The sequence below is a fragment of the Nanorana parkeri genome, unplaced genomic scaffold, assembly GCF_000935625.1.
Source record: "Nanorana parkeri isolate BGI_ZX_2015 unplaced genomic scaffold, ASM93562v1 scaffold1700, whole genome shotgun sequence".
Taxonomy (NCBI): Eukaryota; Metazoa; Chordata; class Amphibia; order Anura; family Dicroglossidae; genus Nanorana; species Nanorana parkeri.
In genome coordinates this window covers 237,156-257,599 of record NW_017307968.1, presented here as the reverse complement: position 1 = coordinate 257,599, position 20,444 = coordinate 237,156, and the positions used below count along the sequence as shown (strand labels likewise).

Below are 20,444 nucleotides of genomic sequence, written 5' to 3'. Positions count from 1 at the left end.
AGCCAGCTGGAAAATCTTCAAACGAACAGAGTGTGCAGCCAATGAGCGGCTGCCCACCATTAGAATACAATGAAGACAGTGGAAGATTCCTCGATCAACGTTCGTAAGCATTGATGGAGGAAACTGCTGTCCCGCAGGTTGAACAAAGAAAACTGTACAGTGTATGGCTAGCTTTATTCTTAAAGATAACTTGTACTTAGAAAATCCTAAGGTTGCCATTGCTGACCTCTGCTTTTCAAAATGCTAGTTGCCTTTGCAGATCTATAGAGTGCCATACTTGTTCATACCTCCCAACTTTCTGAGATGAGAAAGAGGGACACCTTCCCGCACAATATATTTGGGCAATAGACACACCTCCAGGACTATTAAGAATGTACAGTATATGCCACAAATGATTTCTTAAACTCAAAATTGTTTTTTTCACCATTACTTTACATTTATACTGGATTTTTGAAATAGTAAAGAAGATAATTAAGAGATAAGATAAAGGTTTGAGTGCAAAATAACACAACTGAAAGTTAAATAGAAGCTTATCATAGATATCTGTACATCAGACCAAAAAGAGGTACAAGTAAAAGGACAGAAGGATTTGGTTTTAACAGAGGGACTAAATCGACGAATCCATCAGTCAGGTAGAAGTATCTTAAACAAGTATCTTTGTAAAATAGAGAGGGCATACTTACCTTTTCCACTGCCTGTGGATATCTTCCTTTGAGATCTGCTGGTAAACCAACACTTCTGGAAGTGTCAGTCTTCTGTGCCCCTCAAAGCTCTCACTGATCCCTACAGCGGATTTCATTACAAGATACAGCAACATCATGGAGGTCAGCATGGGGAACCAGTGAGAGCTGAGGGGACCTAGGAAATTGCTCCTCCCAGAAGTATCAATTTCCCAGTGCAACCCCCAAGAGTTTCTTCAATTCTGTTTTTCATCATGTGACTGTCAGACAGCATGGTGACTGTAAAGAGGCATGGTAGGCCACACCATGGAGGAGAGTAGCCATGACATTGAAGGTGTGAGAACTTAACTGTTAGGTACGCATTCTGGTAGACTAGCAGGATGAGGTCAGTGGTCAGTGGAGCAACTATGAACTTGATGGTCGAACAGAAAATTCCTTAGGGGAGGAGTGAAAATCTGTGCAGGGAACTTTGTGACCAATCATCTGAGAAGAGATGCTGCAAATGGAATACTGACTTGCCTCTAAAGTTGATTTCTTTTCATAATTTTTTATATAAATAATGATAAAATATTAAACAATGATGATAATAAAATTAGACTTTAACACTTTACCTTTCATCGCAGTTTACTGTGTCATGTTCTTGTACATTCTTCTCTACCAATTCTTGACTTTGTTTTCTGGAACTCTCTGCCCCCACCAAGTCATTTGGGTCGTGCTTGCCACCATAGAGAGTGTTTGAAGGAGGATTACTTGGGTTGTCCATTGGGTCAGATCTTAGATTACCCTTCTTGTGATCGTTCTCAACATCATGTTCATTAGTTACACTTGAGTTTGAACCTTGTGTTTTCATTACTGCTTTCTTGGCCGCCATCACAGATGGAACCACTATAATTTCATTGGATTCATCATCTAACAGGTCACTTACTGACTGTGACATCATGGGGGGTGGATCTGGCCTGCTCTTCTCCCTCTTGGATTTGAAAGTTTTCTTGTTGAATCTTGGCATTGTTCCCATGTGGCTGTACATGTCACTAGACCGAGCATAGGAAGGGCTCCTGGGTATGCTGGTGAGGTCATCCTGAGTCTTCTCTAAAATGTTATCGAAGCTGGCGTTACTGCTTAAATTTGTATCTTGAGATTGCCGTCTACGAAAAGCCCTCGGAAGGCTACTCAGGCTTCCAAACACGTTTAATTTAAATAATTCTGCAAATGACAGGACAACCGTTGAATTAAAAGGGTAGCTTACGAATGTTCTTTGCATTCTTAGAAAAACAGAACCGTGTACATAAATAAGATATATAGGCCTCATTCACACTGTAATCGGCCCGCACGTACAGCTCCGTGCTGCGTGCAGGGCCGTACCAAGCAGCTCCCGGGAAGGACAGGTGCTGCATGTGATTTAGTACGCAGCTCCCGTCCTTTTCTATAGGACTACGTTGCTGTACGCCCCCCTACGCTCACCCGCCCTGCACGTCCGTGCGGGTGCAGGTGTGCGTACTCGTACACTGACAGGATGCATCCTGTCTGCGTCCGAGCCGGAAAACACGCACCCGCATGGACCTACACTTGAAGTGAGCGTAGGCTGGCGTACGGCCGTGTAGTCCCATAGAGAAGCACGGGGGCTGCATACTAATCACACGCAACACCTGTCCTTCCCAGGAGCTGCTCGGTAAGGAGCTGTACGTGCGGGCCGATTCCCGTGTGAATGAGGCCATAATGATAAGGTACTACTTAAGACAAGCGGCACTGAAGACAAATTATTTCCCATACCTGCACAACCTCAACATATGAAGAGTAAGAAGAACCATCCACACCAGTCAAATTTAAATTAAACAGACACAACAAACCCATCTTCCCATATACATAAGATTGGCATAGTGGTGGTTTGGGTTTTTCTGCCTGACCACTGCAGACACTGTGGAGTTGGCAATTTATTTTTTAGAAATAATGGATTTTCCTGAAAGGTCGTTAGTGCTTCTTTTAAGATAAGGGCAGTACCAGAGGGGTCGTCTCCTTGCACAAGCATGCAAAAACATTTCACCACTGTTTCCCCACTTACTTGTTAGGGATTAGCTCTCAGGAATGCATTAAACATAACTTCAACCAAAACATAAAGATACAAGTGAATAACCCATCAAAACAGAAAGTAACAAAACCAGCTTTTGCTGTAATATTCAGCTTAAATTTTGACATTTCCTCCGTAGTACTTAGTTTCTGCCACTAGATGTCCTCTGTCTGATGGCCAGCATCATTCAACTCACTTCCTCTGAGCTTGGTGCCCTGGACCTAGCCCAACCTGTGATTGAACATTGAAAAAGAAGCAGCACAGTGATGACCTCATCTCTGTCGCTTCTGCTTCTATCAACATGCTTCTTGTCAGCACATGTACTGACTGACCCCATGCCAACATTGGAGGCAATTTGCTCCATGTCCTATCGCTTCAGTTCACGCCAACATTGGTGGCAATTTGCTTCATATACTATTGTCTCATTTCACGCCAACATTGGTGACAATTGGCTCCATGTTCTATCGCTTCAGTTCATGCCAACATTGGTGGCAATTTGCTCCATGTACTATTGTCTAATTTCACGCCAACATTGGTGACAATTTGCTCCATGTCCTATTGCTTCAGTTGACGCCAACATTGGTGACAATTGGCTCCATGTCTTATTGCTTCAGTTCACGCCAACATTGGTGACAATTGGCTCCATGTCCTATTGCTTCAGTTCACGCCAACATTGGTGGCAATTGGCTCCATGTCCTATTGCTTCAGTTCACGCCAACATTGGTGGTAATTTGCTAAATGTCCTATTGTCTCAATTCACCCCAACATTGGTGGCAATTTGCTCCATATTCTATTGCTTTAGTTCACGCCAACACAGCATTGGTGTGCATTGAACAGAAGTAGGACATGTTGCATTTTTGCATAGTGCGTTCCAATCCAACACACTATAACTCGTCACAACGCACTGCCATGCATAGAGTTAAATGAAGTGTGTCAAGTTTAGGACTTAAAAAAGGAATAAAAAAAGCAAGCACTGCTATGCGTTCTACAGCGCAGCCTGTTACAAAACACACACGTCATGCTTCCTTTAACATGCAACCGCTGGTGCAAATGAGCCATAAGAGCTAACATTTCTAATGTAACCTACGCAGGGTTCTGCATAGTGATTCATCAAACATGAGAAATAGCACAGTGTCCGGCCTTTTCACAGACAGTGAATGTGTTTCTGGGTGCATGTCAACCCCGTGGCCATGCCTTTCATCTACTGTCATTCTCAATGAGTTATCTGTCCATCTATAGGCAGCTTTAAGTCCCTAAAGAAAACGTGCAGTAAAATACAAACAAAAGGATGCTTCCATGTAGAGAACGGTAAAATGCATCTTTTATAAGTTTCCTGCCTTGAAAGGAATCTGGCCACATGAGACCACCATAAAACCATGATTATCTCTTTGTGAGGACAGACCACAAAGCCTGTTATGCGCCACTGAGGCAGAGGAACATATCACAACATAAATGTCTCTTCTCAGTCTGTAAAACCAGATAATATTGCTTCTGTTCCTGACATCCACATGACCATTCACAGTTAAGACAGTCTAGACCTGGCCATACAAGAGCAGAATTTTGGTTCTTAAAGAAAATCCTTTGCAGAACGTTGGTTTGATTCTCTAATAGTTAATGGCGTCAAATCAACGATCACTTTTGACTACAGAGATGAAAATTAAAGGAGCAGGATAGAGAAGTTTTCTCAAACAAAATTCTAACATTCTTAAAGCTGTGGTTTTCATTCAGGAAACTTCATTCATTTCCAAAATTGATTGTTACAAATGACATTCGTCGAGTCTCTGACGGCATTATCGAATGTTCTGATGAGATTTTGTATATGAAAAGAATCTGCACTGCACAATATTTCCACTTGCGCAGTCAAATTTGAGAAAACTACTCTGTATGTTGGTTATGTATATTGAGACGCCGCAGCTGAAGCGGATCCCGACAATTATGTCTGGATCCGGCCAGCTGCGTGACTGACAGCTGGCTCTGCCTATCTAGAGGCAGAGCCAACTGTACCCGCCCCCTCCCCTGTACGTTCCGCCAGTGAGCGCTGGCGGATCGGAGCGAGAGGGGGGAATCCAGCCCCTCCCCTGGCACGGCAGTGAGCCGTGACAGGATCGAGAGGTGAGCGAACGCCGGTATGTGTTCGCTCACTTCCCGATCTACTGAGCCGACCTGTGACAGTTTCATTGTCACAGGTCGGCTAAAACTATGAGGTGAGTGAAAAGCATAGTTCTCCTTTAAGTTATGCAATGTGAATGAGAAACATATAGCAAATATAAAGTAGTTGTTACTTTGGAAGAGTAGGAGTCTTCATCCTCTGGAAGACTCTTCTGCTTTCCAGACTTCCAGAAGTGTTGGGTTCCTGGGGGCCCCTGCCGAGTGCTGTGGCTCCATCCTCCTATCTCCAAATCACTGCTGAGTCCTGTAGTGACATAGGGGTAGGAGGATGGAACCACAGCGCTTGGCAGGGGGACCCAGGAACCCAACACTTTTAGAAGTTTGGAAAGCAGAAGAGTCTTCAGGTGGCTGAAGTGCCATAACAGTGGGCAGGTAGAAGACACAGGTTGCTGGAGATCTGAGTATAGCTCTTTTATTATAGGAACCTTGCATCTTGCATAGTTTTAACCTGACAGGTTAAATACCTGCATCTACGTTTAGGGGCAGATCATACTTTTGCAATGCAGTACACTGCAGTAATGCATGTTATGTGCATTAGTGGGTTGCAGCCCAGATGCACTAATGGCTGTTGGGGTGTGCTGCGTCTAAATACAAAAAGGCTGCGTGTATTTAAAAAAAAATTTTGTCTGTTCTTGTGCATTTGCTGCCTCTTTGAAAAGAATGGCCAATGCACAAAAATGGCAAAGTTTGATTAGATCCTTAAGCTGGACATACAGGGAGCAAATCTAAATGAACTGGCCAAATTCTCTTTGTGGTTGGCCCTCCAAGCCAACATTCTTCGATCTAAAAATCGAAGTGGCCAGGCTAAAAATTCTTGGCTGGACAGTGACTGCAGCCAATCTGACAGCACCATACCCACAAAGGCTTCGGCTTATAGAAGAAAGCTGTTTGATTTCTTTGTTCAGAATTTGTTTTTCTATTGTATGGCCAGCTTTTCGAAAAATAGACTGGCATTGAAAGATAGGCATTGAACCCAGCCTTAGACTAATAGACTGGCATTGAATGAGAGAGGCATTGTACCAGCCTTAGACTAATAGACTGGCATTGAATGAGAGAGGCAGTGTAGCCCGAGTTAGACTAATAGACTGGCATTGAATGAGCGAGGCAGTGTACCCAGCCTTAGATTACTAGACTGGCATTGAATGAGAGAGGCAGTGTATCCAGCCTTAGATTACTAGACTGGCATTGAATGAGAAAGGCAGTGTATCCAGGCTTAGATTACTAGACTGGCATTGAATGAGAGAAGCTTCTATTGTATGGCCAGCTTTTCGAAAAATAGACTGGCATTGAAAGATAGGCATTGAACCCAGCCTTAGACTAATAGACTGGCATTGAATGAGAGAGGCATTGTACCAGCCTTAGACTAATAGACTGGCATTGAATGAGAGAGGCAGTGTAGCCCGAGTTAGACTAATAGACTGGCATTGAATGAGCGAGGCAGTGTACCCAGCCTTAGATTACTAGACTGGCATTGAATGAGAAAGGCATTGTACCCAGCTTTGGACTAGTAGACTGGCACTGAATGAGAAAGGCAGTGTACCCAGCTTTAGACTAGTAGACTGGCATTGAATGAGAAAGGCATTGTACCCAGCTTTGGACTAGTAGACTGGCACTGAATGAGAAAGGCAGTGTACCCAGCTTTAGACTAGTAGACTGGCATTGAATGAGAAAGGCATTGTACCCAGCTTTGGACTAGTAGACTGGCACTGAATGAGAAAGGCAGTGTACCCAGCTTTAGACTAGTAGACTGGCATTGAATGAGAAAGGCATTGTACCCAGCTTTGGACTAGTAGACTGGCACTGAATGAGAAAGGCAGTGTACCCAGCTTTAGACTAGTAGACTGGCATTGAATGAGAAAGGCATTGTACCCAGCTTTGGACTAGTAGACTGGCACTGAATGAGAAAGGCAGTGTACCCAGCTTTAGACTAGTAGACTGGCATTGAATGAGAAAGGCATTGTACCCAGCTTTGGACTAGTAGACTGGCACTGAATGAGAAAGGCAGTGTACCCAGCTTTAGACTAGTAGACTGGCATTGAATGAGAAAGGCATTGTACCCAGCTTTGGACTAGTAGACTGGCACTGAATGAGAAAGGCAGTGTACCCAGCTTTAGACTAGTAGACTGGCATTGAATGAGAAAGGCATTGTACCCAGCTTTGGACTAGTAGACTGGCACTGAATGAGAAAGGCAGTGTACCCAGCTTTAGACTAGTAGACTGGCATTGAATGAGAAAGGCATTGTACCCAGCTTTGGACTAGTAGACTGGCACTGAATGAGAAAGGCAGTGTACCCAGCTTTAGACTAGTAGACTGGCATTGAATGAGAAAGGCATTGTACCCAGCTTTGGACTAGTAGACTGGCACTGAATGAGAAAGGCAGTGTACCCAGCTTTAGACTAGTAGACTGGCATTGAATGAGAAAGGCATTGTACCCAGCTTTGGACTAGTAGACTGGCACTGAATGAGAAAGGCAGTGTACCCAGCTTTAGACTAGTAGACTGGCATTGAATGAGAAAGGCATTGTACCCAGCTTTGGACTAGTAGACTGGCACTGAATGAGAAAGGCAGTGTACCCAGCTTTAGACTAGTAGACTGGCATTGAATGAGAAAGGCATTGTACCCAGCTTTGGACTAGTAGACTGGCACTGAATGAGAAAGGCAGTGTACCCAGCTTTAGACTAGTAGACTGGCATTGAATGAGAAAGGCATTGTACCCAGCTTTGGACTAGTAGACTGGCACTGAATGAGAAAGGCAGTGTACCCAGCTTTAGACTAGTAGACTGGCATTGAATGAGAAAGGCATTGTACCCAGCTTTGGACTAGTAGACTGGCACTGAATGAGAAAGGCAGTGTACCCAGCTTTAGACTAGTAGACTGGCATTGAATGAGAAAGGCATTGTACCCAGCTTTGGACTAGTAGACTGGCACTGAATGAGAAAGGCAGTGTACCCAGCTTTAGACTAGTAGACTGGCATTGAATGAGAAAGGCATTGTACCCAGCTTTGGACTAGTAGACTGGCACTGAATGAGAAAGGCAGTGTACCCAGCTTTAGACTAGTAGACTGGCATTGAATGAGAAAGGCATTGTACCCAGCTTTGGACTAGTAGACTGGCACTGAATGAGAAAGGCAGTGTACCCAGCTTTAGACTAGTAGACTGGCATTGAATGAGAAAGGCATTGTACCCAGCTTTGGACTAGTAGACTGGCACTGAATGAGAAAGGCAGTGTACCCAGCTTTAGACTAGTAGACTGGCATTGAATGAGAAAGGCATTGTACCCAGCTTTGGACTAGTAGACTGGCACTGAATGAGAAAGGCAGTGTACCCAGCTTTAGACTAGTAGACTGGCATTGAATGAGAAAGGCATTGTACCCAGCTTTGGACTAGTAGACTGGCACTGAATGAGAAAGGCAGTGTACCCAGCTTTAGACTAGTAGACTGGCATTGAATGAGAAAGGCATTGTACCCAGCTTTGGACTAGTAGACTGGCACTGAATGAGAAAGGCAGTGTACCCAGCTTTAGACTAGTAGACTGGCATTGAATGAGAAAGGCATTGTACCCAGCTTTGGACTAGTAGACTGGCACTGAATGAGAAAGGCAGTGTACCCAGCTTTAGACTAGTAGACTGGCATTGAATGAGAAAGGCATTGTACCCAGCTTTGGACTAGTAGACTGGCACTGAATGAGAAAGGCAGTGTACCCAGCTTTAGACTAGTAGACTGGCATTGAATGAGAAAGGCATTGTACCCAGCTTTGGACTAGTAGACTGGCACTGAATGAGAAAGGCAGTGTACCCAGCTTTAGACTAGTAGACTGGCATTGAATGAGAAAGGCATTGTACCCAGCTTTGGACTAGTAGACTGGCACTGAATGAGAAAGGCAGTGTACCCAGCTTTAGACTAGTAGACTGGCATTGAATGAGAAAGGCATTGTACCCAGCTTTGGACTAGTAGACTGGCACTGAATGAGAAAGGCAGTGTACCCAGCTTTAGACTAGTAGACTGGCATTGAATGAGAAAGGCATTGTACCCAGCTTTGGACTAGTAGACTGGCACTGAATGAGAAAGGCAGTGTACCCAGCTTTAGACTAGTAGACTGGCATTGAATGAGAAAGGCATTGTACCCAGCTTTGGACTAGTAGACTGGCACTGAATGAGAAAGGCAGTGTACCCAGCTTTAGACTAGTAGACTGGCATTGAATGAGAAAGGCATTGTACCCAGCTTTGGACTAGTAGACTGGCACTGAATGAGAAAGGCAGTGTACCCAGCTTTAGACTAGTAGACTGGCATTGAATGAGAAAGGCATTGTACCCAGCTTTGGACTAGTAGACTGGCACTGAATGAGAAAGGCAGTGTACCCAGCTTTAGACTAGTAGACTGGCATTGAATGAGAAAGGCATTGTACCCAGCTTTGGACTAGTAGACTGGCACTGAATGAGAAAGGCAGTGTACCCAGCTTTAGACTAGTAGACTGGCATTGAATGAGAAAGGCATTGTACCCAGCTTTGGACTAGTAGACTGGCACTGAATGAGAAAGGCAGTGTACCCAGCTTTAGACTAGTAGACTGGCATTGAATGAGAAAGGCATTGTACCCAGCTTTGGACTAGTAGACTGGCACTGAATGAGAAAGGCAGTGTACCCAGCTTTAGACTAGTAGACTGGCATTGAATGAGAAAGGCATTGTACCCAGCTTTGGACTAGTAGACTGGCACTGAATAAGAGAGGCAGTGTACCCAGCTTTAGACTAGTAGACTGGCATTGAATGAGAAAGGCAGTGTACCCAGCTTTAGACTAGTAGACTGGCATTGAATGAGAAAGGCAGTGTGCCCAGCTTTAGACTAGTAGACTGGCATTGAGTGAAAGGGGCAGTGTAACCAGCTTTAGACTAGTAGACTGGCACTAAATAAGAGAGGCAGTGTACGCAGCTTTAGACTAGTAGACTGGCATTGAACGAGAGAGGCAGTGTACTCAGCTTTAGACTCATAGACTGGCATTGAATGAGAAAGGCAGTGTACCCAGCTTTAGACTAGTAGACTGGCATTGAATGAGAAAGGCAGTGTACCCAGCTTTAGACTAGTAGACTGGCATTGAGTGAAAGGGGCAGTGTACCCAGCTTTAGACTAGTAGACTGGCATTGAGTGAGAGGGGCAGTGTACCCAGCTTTAGACTAGTAGACTGGCACTGAATAAGAGAGGACGTGTACCCAGCTTTAGATTAGTAGACTGGCATTGAATGAGAGAGGCAGTGTACCCAGCTTTAGACTAATAGACTGGCACTGAATAAGAGAGGACGTGTACCCAGCTTTAGACTAGTAGACTGGCATTGAACGAGAGAGGCAGTGCATTCAGCTTTAGACTCATAGACTGGCATTGAATGAGAAAGGCAGTGTACCCAGCTTTAGACTAGTAGACTGGCATTGAATGAGAAAGGCATTGTACCCAGCTTTGGACTAGTAGACTGGCACTGAATGAGAAAGGCAGTGTACCCAGCTTTAGACTAGTAGACTGGCATTGAGTGAGAGGGGCAGTGTACCCAGCTTTAGACTAGTAGACTGGCACTGAATAAGAGAGGGGCAGTGTACCCAGCTTTAGACTAGTAGACTGGCATTGAGTGAGAGGGGCAGTGTACCCAGCTTTAGACTAATAGACTGACACTGAATGAGAGGCAGTAAAGCAGCGTCCTTGTGCAGCACTACTAATCAGCACTCAGAGCCTTAAAGCTACTCTTGTTCACAGTTATATCTAAAAACAATAAAACTGGAACCCAAATAAAAGCAATTTAAAGATCAAAAAGCATATTTTAAATATTGTTTATCTTATGTGATGTGAATGGGAACATGTAACAGGCATAAAATAGGTGTTATCCCCAATTGTCTGTCAAAGTGGAAATACACTATAAGTCCCCAATTGTGTTAATATTCCAGGAATGATCATCCATCAGGGTAAGCGTAGGAGCGGCTAGAGTGAATAAAAGGCCGTTTTGGAATGAAAGTTGTTATCAATATATGGAAATGAAGCTTCTTTCAGCAGACAGACACCCAGTGATTAGCATTTGTATGTCCACGGGATCAGGCTAGTTACTCTTCAAAAAGGAGACATTTACATATGTTTGCAATCAGTCAGATAGCAAATTGATGCCGGAGAATTATGTGACACCGCACCCAAAACAAAAGCCGAAAAAGAGGCGCGCCGATGGCTTATCAGAGATGCAGAGGGTCTACTGTGGACTAGATCAGAGACAATTATGTGATTAGCCTGAGAATAGAATACATGCTTCAGCCCGTGTACACAAAGCGACAACATGACGGCCGGCAGCTGAACGATGAAAACCGTAATTAACACAGTGCCAATCAAAGTGTGTCTGGATCCCAGGGTCCGGGGTGCCCAATACAGCCATATACAATCCTACTTCCCTTTAAACACTGATACTGCATGGCCTGTGATTAAACGCGAATGCATCGCCTGGCCTATAATTCACCTGACATGAAAGACGCAAATTAATGCAGCTCTGTATTCATTCATACACCATTATATGTATTTTTTAAAATGCAAGAAATGTGAACATCGGAATTTGACCTGGTATGAACCTCTTGTACTGCAGAGCTCAGAGGGAGAAGCAGCACAAGGAGAGCTCAGAGGGAGAAGCAGCACAAGGAGCCAATCAGCTGTGTTGCAGTGCAATGTGTTTGCTGATTGGGAGAGAGAGTAGAGTGACAGATGAGCTATTACTCCTTTCACTGTCCAATCACAGGCTGGAGGAGGGACAAGACCTGCAAGTGTTTCTGATCTACAGCAGAGAGGGATTAGGCCTCCTGGCTTACTAAATAGGGCTGCACTGTGTGGCAGAGCTGTGCACATCTTAATATGGGATGGACAGAACTAAAGATCATTTGGGAGGTAAATGGTTCTCAAATAGGTATTTCATCTGTGTATTTAGCAGTGTGCCTGGAGTTCAGCTTCAATTGCGAGGGAAGGAAGAAAGTGGTGTCAAGATATCACTTAAAGAAATAGGAAAAGCACTAGGAGTGGCTTTCACGTGTCTACCTGACGCCATAGAGATAAAATTGTCACCCAAAGTGGGGAAAAAAATCATCAATCATTTATTCAGGGGTACAAGTACTCTTAAGAGTAAAATCAAACATGGACTCATATACACGCACACACCAGCTCAAACGTAAATGCATACACGCAATAGTTTGGACTTATGTCTTTCTTCAACCTCAAACACTATGTAACTATCTAAGCCCCCAATGGTCGGTAGTGACATGTATATGGGGCCGCCATATTTGTACATTACATAATCAGGCTGTGCTTTATTTATATATAAAATGAAATAAAAAGACTAACCCACCAATGGCAGCAAAGATATAGCTTGAAATACTCAATATAAATGTTAAGACAAAAGATCGTTTCCAATCATCTTGGGATAGTCTATAGCCCAATTCTGTTTCCCATCCCCTCACATAAAACGGTCTGAGAAGGCTTGGATTAAGAGAATGTGGTATATTTTTGATAGTTTATGTTTGCTTTCCTTTTGGTTCATACACAGGTCCTCAAATGGGGTCATATCAGCACATTGGTATAGTGGTTAGCACTTCTGCCTTGCAGCACTGGGGGTCCCTGGTTCAAATTCTGGCCAGGTCAATATCTGCAAAGGAGTTTGCATGTTCTCCCTGTGCTTGTGTGGGTTTCCTCCCACACTCCAAAGACATGCTGATAGGTTAATCGGCTCCTGTCTAAAATTATGTAGCCCTGTACCCCCTTTTCCACTTGCAGAGCTAGGTTATTTTTCTTTTAAATAAATATTAATGTAATTTTATTGGTATCTATCTACCAGTAGCTGCCTCATTTCCCACCCTCGGCTTATATTCGGGTCAATACTTTTTTACCCAGTTTTTTTTGGTAAAATTAGGTACCTTGGCTTATATTCGGGACGGCTTATATTCGAGTATATACGGTACCTGTAATAAAAAAATATCTCGCCTAAGAGGTTTAAATCTCAAAATAGCAGTAATGAAATTACTAGAAACCATTTTTATCTAGAATTATTACATATTTAGAAGAGGATGCAAAGTGAAAAGAATGCACATTCCCTGCAACAGACTATGAGCACTGAATGGAAACGACAAGAAGAGGGATACAGTCCCTCCATAGAGTGGATGGTGGTGACAGAAATAAGGAAGTGGATGAGCCCCTTCAATGACCCGGGTGTGTGACAACAAAGTCATGCTAAATCTTCCCACTTATGCTTTTTAAAATGAAGAAGCGAGAAGCCGACCTTTCTCAGCAGCCCACACCCTAAACCACAAGCCTACATTTACACTTCAAGTGGCCAAAATTAGCTTCAGAGAGGTCCTGCTTCTTGTAACTGCTCCCATACTTGGCCTGCGTGTAGGTTTAAGAAATACTCCAATCAATAATTAAAGTGTATTTCAATTTTTGCAGCCAGATTGTGAGAACACCTACCTTTATATTTGTTACACCTTCCCATTCACATAGCAAAACTGATAACATATTTAAAAAATTGCTGCTTACATTTTTACTTGCTGACAAATCCTCTTCGGCTTCCTGCTTGTATGTAATGTGCAGGAGGGGACTGGGGAGTAATGTTTGCCATACAAAAAGGGGTCTATTTATTACGAACTTGCAATAAATTACGAATTTTTCTGATTGTTCGTTCTGTGCGAATAGATACAAATACGAACATTCATAGATTTATTTTCTTTTCAGGTCGAATGTATGTAATGTAATAATGCATTTTGACCACTAGATGGAGCAGATGAGCATAGGAAATTATTATTGCCCTATATGCTGCCCCCTGCCCCGTTCTTATCTCTGCTGCATACAGTGTGAAATTAATCATAATGGAAATACATTTTGTATTACTTTGTCCAAGTGACCACACAGGAGAGATAATAACAGGGGAAAACATTTACAAGCTGGGTGGTTAGATTGCCTTTCTTGCTACTTTCTGAAAAAACAAAAAACAATTCGGACACCTTATCCAAAGACTAATAAGCTGCAATATATATTAGAGATGCACTGGAATTTTGGCCACCTAAACATTTCGGCCAAAAATTGCACTTTTGGCAAAATGCCGAAAGTGCTGTGACGGCCTAAAATTCAGTGTATCCCTAGCTTCTCTTCTCCCCGTTGGGCACCCGTCTGTGTGCCTTCTGATGCAGAGTCTGCGCCCAGCGGGAAGTAGAGAAGCTTTCAGGATGCCGAGCCATGCGGGCGGTGAACGTCGCAAGCACTCCTCCCGACTTGGCCTACTTTGTCAGGATGGAGAGCGGTGCGGGGTGATGACAGCTGTGATCTGTCGGTGGTCGAGGAGAGCTCCGCCTCCTGTGACAGATCACAGCGCTCTCCTCCACTCACCACTCTCCATCCTGACAAATTAGGCAAGCCAGTAGGTGTGGGAAGAGAGCTCCGCCTCCTGTGTCAGGATGGAGAGTGGTGAGTGGAAGAGAGCGCTGTGATCTGTCACAGGGGGCGGAGCTCTCCTTCCCCACCACCCATCCCCCTCCTGTGACTCCCGATTCAGCATGGAGAGTGGGTATACAAACACTCACCGATCAACTGAACGCTGAGTATTTGTAAATAACTGGATGTAGTGTACTTACTATGTACCAGTTATGAATGAATGGGAAATGATCTACATCACTTCCTGTTCATTCATGATTGTGAATATAGTAAGTACACTATATCCACAATGTATGAATGAACAGAAACACTCAGTATAGAGGATTCCTGTTCATTCATAACAGGGGATGCAGAAAAAGAAATTGAGGACTTTGTGTTCTCAATCTCTTTTCCTATTTTAAAAGGGAAATATCAGGGAACTGTTTAGACCCCTAATATTTCCCTAGAGCCCCCGACAGTAAAGTAAAAAAAAAGAGAAAGAAATAAAAAACAAAAGTAGTTGAAAAATAATTTAATTGTTTTTGGTTTTTTTTAAAGACTGGGGGAAAAAAGTCATTTTCGGTATCGGTTTCGGCCTGACAAATTTTTTCGTTTGGGTTTCGGTCTCAAAATTCCATTTCGGTGCATCCCTAATATGTATTACAGTTCTTAGATAAGTGAAGCTGTCACAAACCTGGGCAATGGAAACTGAGCACATGATGAATGAAATGAATAAGTGGGGGTCACCTTTAGTAACAACCAAACCATTAGTAAATCCAGAGATATAGTCAGCATGTATCTGTGAAAGAGCCACGTTTACCCTTGGAAGGATGTACGCAAACTCAGCTGCCACCCACACAAATGACATGTATTTCTCATCAAACCCTCTATTGCATCATGGTAATTGGAAGCTAAGCTTGTGTGTGAAAGCTGCTCATGAATTGTCTCTGTTTATATATCTAGAGTTGCATGGGGGGGTATGAATCTCTGTATATGTTATGTTATATATTCATATAATTAGGAATTGTCCATTAGTAATGTATGAGTCAATTTGTGTCAATTAATGTAATTCATTTTTATAATTTTTAGAACTGTATAAATAATTTATAATTGTTGTAATCATTAGTGATTTATGAGGGAACTACTAATTGATACAACGGTGTTTCTAGATCAGAATGATGAAGTTTTATCTTTTTTAGATATAAATGTCAAAAGGTTTTTAACGTTATGGGTTTAAATATATAGAATAGTAAACAATATAGTACTTCATTCATTGTGTTTTTTATAAAGGTCTACGGCAGTTAATTTTCATTAGATTCCCATTGAAGGGGATTAGGAGGACATCTATTGGTGTTATCCAGTTAATTAGTGCCAATTAGATTCACTATAAAAGATAGGATTTTGGTGTGACAGGATAGACCTGCTTAAACCCCCTGAGGACGTCGTAACGACGAAACGCGTAGGGGGCGGGCCTATTCTACGTCATACCAAATACGGAAGTTCGTTGGTACACCATCTAACCGGCCGGCAGAGACTTTGTAACCTTTTTATTGGATTGAAATAAATAACTTTGGAAATACAACACAATGAGGAGCTTTTTCTTTACATGAGTTTTGGAGACATGTCACGCTTTGGATATCGATCAGAACAAGATACAGTGAGGGAGCTGCAGCTCCGTGAGATATTACATAAGCGCTTTCTGGCTGCTTATCACAGCCATCGAAGTACGGTGAGTGCGCGCACGTTGAGGGGAGACTTGTGGTACTTGCCCAAATCCCCAACAACCTTTCACAGAACCCCCGTGATCGGAGGCTTCACAATCAGCACACAGATTGGAGAACGTTTTTTTGTTGTTGCACAGATTGTCATATTAACACACGGACTATTCACAGGGTTTCTAATTAAGTTATGTATTTTTTCACTTATCCATTAACAGAGGTTTATTAACTTATATATCAAGTTTTTATTGATCACGACTCACATCTGTTATGATTTTAAGTTTGACACATGTTGTCTGGGCATGAGATAGCCCTGAATTATAGAATGATTTAGACACATTGAGGTTGACCATTTGCTCACAACCAACCACGGTTGGATAATTAGTAGTCAAATATTAGACACGTACGCGGATTTAGGTCATCACGTAGTTTATTTCACACACTGGTTGCCTATATGATTAGCGCTGCACATCTAGTAAAATCAACGATTGGACTTAGTTGTCTATTGCGCAGCAGCTCTTCCATCACTTTATTTCTTTATCAGTTTATGTTCACTTATTTAGCGCAGAAGTAAATACATAAACTCTGTATATCTAGAGCTGCATGGGAGGTATACCTCTCTTTCTGTATATCTAAACTTGCATGGGGGAAGGGGGGGTATGCATCTCTGTCTATATATCTAGAGTTGCATTGGGAGTGTGTGTCCCTGACTATAAATCTAGAGTTTCATTGGGGGTATGTGTCTCTCTCTCTATATCTAGAGCTGCATGGGGGGTATGTGTTCCTAATTATATCTACAGTTGCATGGGGGGTGGTTATGTGTTCTTGTCTATATATCTAGAAGTTTTGTGGGGAGTATGTGTCCCTGACTATGTATCTAGATTAGCATGGGGAGTATGCGTCTCTGTCAGTATATCTAGAGTTGCATGGGTAGTATGTAGCTCTGTCTATATATCTAGAGTTGCATGGGGGGTTTGTGTCCCTGTTTATATCTAGAGTTGCATGGGGGGTATGTGTCTCTCTCTATATATCTAGAGTTGCATGGGGAGTATGCGTCTGTCTGTATATCTAGAGTTGCATGGGGGGTATGTATCTCTGTCTATATATCCAGAGTCGCATGGGGGTTATGTGTCTCTCTCTATATATCTAGAGTTGCATGGGGAGTATGCGCCTCTGTCTGTATATCTAGAGTTGCATGGGGAGTATGTAACTCTGTCTATATATCTAGAGTTGCATGGGGGGTTTGTGTCCCTGTTTATATCTAGAGTTGCATGGGGGATATGTGTCTCTCTCTCTCTATATCTAGAGTTGCATGGGGGATATGTGTGTCTCTCTCTCTCTATATCTAGAGTTGCATGGGGGTTATGTGTCTCTCTCTATATATCTAGAGTTGCATGGGGAGTATGCGTCTCTGTCTGTATATCTACAGTTGCATGGGGGGGTATGCGTTTCTCTGTCTTTATATCTAGAGTTGCATGGGGGGTATGTATCTCTGTCTATATATCCAGAGTTTCATGGGAAGTATGAATATCTGTGTATATATAGAGAGTTGGAAGGGGGGTTCACTCACTTATTGTTGAGTGTATTAGTTGTGCTACAAAGTGACAGGTCCTCTTACCTCTTGCCAATGCAATATAACTGGAAAATGAAAGGTTTACGGCCAGCTGATGACAGACACATCTGCAGCTCTCCTTCTGATCAGAGTAGGATAGTATAGATTAGGAGGATGAGATCCGTCCCATACCCCCGGGGATTACATTACACATGTACATTACTCAGAGCACACACTGGGTTCAGGAGAATATAGATGATATAAACCAGAACAGAACTCACAGTCAAATTTTACATGACACAGCTGAACGTACAATGCTGTGAAGGGAGGAGGCGGTCAATATGTTTTACTGATCTGTGGTGGTTTGTATGAAGAAATGCTGCGTTTACATTGATTCCACCCAGAAGCCCCATTTTTGTCTTTATGATCAGCTGTATGCAGCACTGACAACAATTTGAAATCATTTACATTTACACTGACACTGTGCTGGTACAAAAATATGAAATATTGAAATAATCAAACCCGCATTGGATCAGAATCTGATAAAAACATATCAACAAATTCTAATTATAAGCCATGATACCTGCGTTGTGTGCAAAATAACAAATATGTATTTGTGCTTTGCATCAGAAACCACTATTTCCTCCTGGACTGTACACACCAATCCACTTTGTACACTGTGCTGCACATTCTACATCACACCACTTCATCCTGTACATCAGTGGTTCTCAACCTGTGGGTCGGGACCCCCTCGGGGGTCGAATGACGATTTGCCAGGGGTCGCCTAGTGGCTCTCGGCCGCTGGGAGAGGAACACTTTCTCCCGGAAAGGTCCGGACCTTTCTCTGCTGTTTTTTTTTTTTAATCGGGGGCCACCGTAAGTCAGAAAAAAAAAAAAAACACCATAGGAATGCATGGCTAGATTCCTATTGGCTATTTCACTTTGCAAAAGCCAATAGCAAACTAGCTATTGCACCCCCCCTCTGATGCTGCCAATCAGCAGAGGGGGACCGTAAGTTCTCCATCAGGTCCCCTTCTAGTGATTGACAGCAGCAGAGGGTGGGTGCAATATGTATGTATTCAAGCAAAAACATATATAAAACACACCTCTAGCTATGCATTCCATTTTCCCGGTCCGCAGCTGCAGAGATTGGGAAATGTCTCGGTGCCTGTGATTGGCACTGCGCGCTGTCAGCTTCCTGGCGGGCTCGGAACGTGGAGCTGCGAACATGCCCGAGCCAATCCCTATCAGTGACAGTACTGCAGAGTATTTACCTCATACGTTATATAGCCACACACTTTAAATCCAATTCTTCTAGTTCCAGCTGCAGAGTCCAGTCCGGTCTTTGCCTATAGCAGTGGTTCTCAACCTGTGGGTCGCTGTGCAAGGTGAGAGTCCTCCTCAGCTCTCTCCTAGCGCAGCAGTGTCAGTTCTCCTGCCACGCCTCCAGATGTCGCTGCAGCAGCCGCGTCATCACTAAATTTTACCGTTGGGGGTCACCACAACTTGGCAAATGTTACCAAGGGGTCCCGGCCCTAGAAAGGTTGAGAACCACTGCTGTATATGTTACAATGCTAGAGAACCCTGGAGGTAATGAGTATATTAATGTACCTATTGCTATCCCGGTATCATCAATGGTTACATTGAAATGCTCATTCCTTCTGCGGGACTGAATGGCAGTAATTCTGTGTATGGCTCACTATAGTCTCTTCTACCATTAAATACCTTTTAATAAGTCTCATTCTGGTTTAAGATGTACAACATTTGCATAACACATGTTTTCTGCATTGCAATTGGTCCGTTTAACACATGGAGATGCACAAAAGTGCTGCATGTCCTATATTATGAACGTGCAGTGCATAAGTGTGAATTAGCCATATATAAAAAATTTACCGGAAAGACGAGTGTTCACACGTATGCATATGCATTAACATATGAACATGGGCAGGAACACCCAACCCAGGTGAAGATGGTCTGGAACATCCAAAAAACCCCAGGTGGAGATGGGCTGGAACACCCCAAACCCCCCCTGGAGGAGAGGAACAAAGTCAAGGAGGTCTCACTGATGGATCATCCAAGACATATATAAAGCCATTGGCTGACTTAGCCCATTAGGGTCTACCTATTACTAAAATATAACTTTTGGGTCAACCGGCCCTGTAAATTGTCACAGTTCACTTCAAACTGGCCAGGTGTTCAAGAAATAATTATCAGCCAGACATTCCAATACACTACCGGCCACTCCAATACACTACCAGGCACTCCAATACACTAACAGGCACTCCAATACACTAACAGGCATTCCAATACACTAAATTACCAGATTCAGCAGAAGGTTCAATACTCACTGAATTTTTTGGCGTTAGATTTCTTGGCACTTGTGTCGCCCATGGTGTCACCTTTTAAGTCCTGAGATGAATGTGCTGAAGATTTTCTCATCTGTGCTACTAGGTGCAGCTTCCTTTCCCCAGTGAGTGTATACTTTCCTCCCAGGGTGCAGCTTCCCCCCTCAGCAAAAAGTCTGCACCATGCTGCTTATCTGATATTCTCGATGTGGTTTGGGGGCCGAGCTACTCAACCACAAGATGTGATGAGCAGGGAGGAGCGGCTTTCTTGTATTGATGGCTATCTGTACAGGTGTCAATTTTCTGATGATGAAAAGCTCCTTTTATGTGTCACCTCTGACCTTTGATTTTGGACAGCACATTCTGATTAGCTGTTGCACATTTTTGGTGGTCCACGGGGCTTTTTTTGTAATATTGAGCCATTTTCTGTGACTGAGTCTTCTGTGAGTCTTCTGTCACATCTTACAAAAACCGTGGTGCTAATCTACACTTCCGCTTTAGCTCTGCT

At 43.2% G+C, this 20,444-nt stretch overlaps 1 protein-coding gene across 1 annotated transcript; it reads right to left on the bottom strand.

Annotated features, from left to right (window-relative positions):
- Positions 1-1,287: 1,287 nt before the first annotated feature.
- LOC108799340 (SH2 domain-containing protein 3C-like) lies at positions 1,288-19,982 on the bottom strand. Its single transcript, XM_018571195.1, has 2 exons — positions 19,940-19,982; positions 1,288-1,883 (listed from the first exon to the last, which is right to left on the bottom strand). Exons 1-2 carry the CDS (start codon positions 19,980-19,982, stop codon positions 1,288-1,290), a joined length of 639 nt encoding a protein of 212 aa, XP_018426697.1.
- Between the last annotated feature and the right edge of the window lie 462 nt (positions 19,983-20,444).

Excerpts from the sequence above, each read along its gene's own strand:
- LOC108799340 (XM_018571195.1), bottom strand. The coding sequence starts at position 19,982 with ATGGGCGACACAAGTGCCAAGAAATCTAACGCCAAAAAATTCA. Across the intron at positions 1,884-19,939 it reads ATCTAACGCCAAAAAATTCA|AATTATTTAAATTAAACGTG; the intron begins GTGAGTATTGAA and ends TGTCATTTGCAG.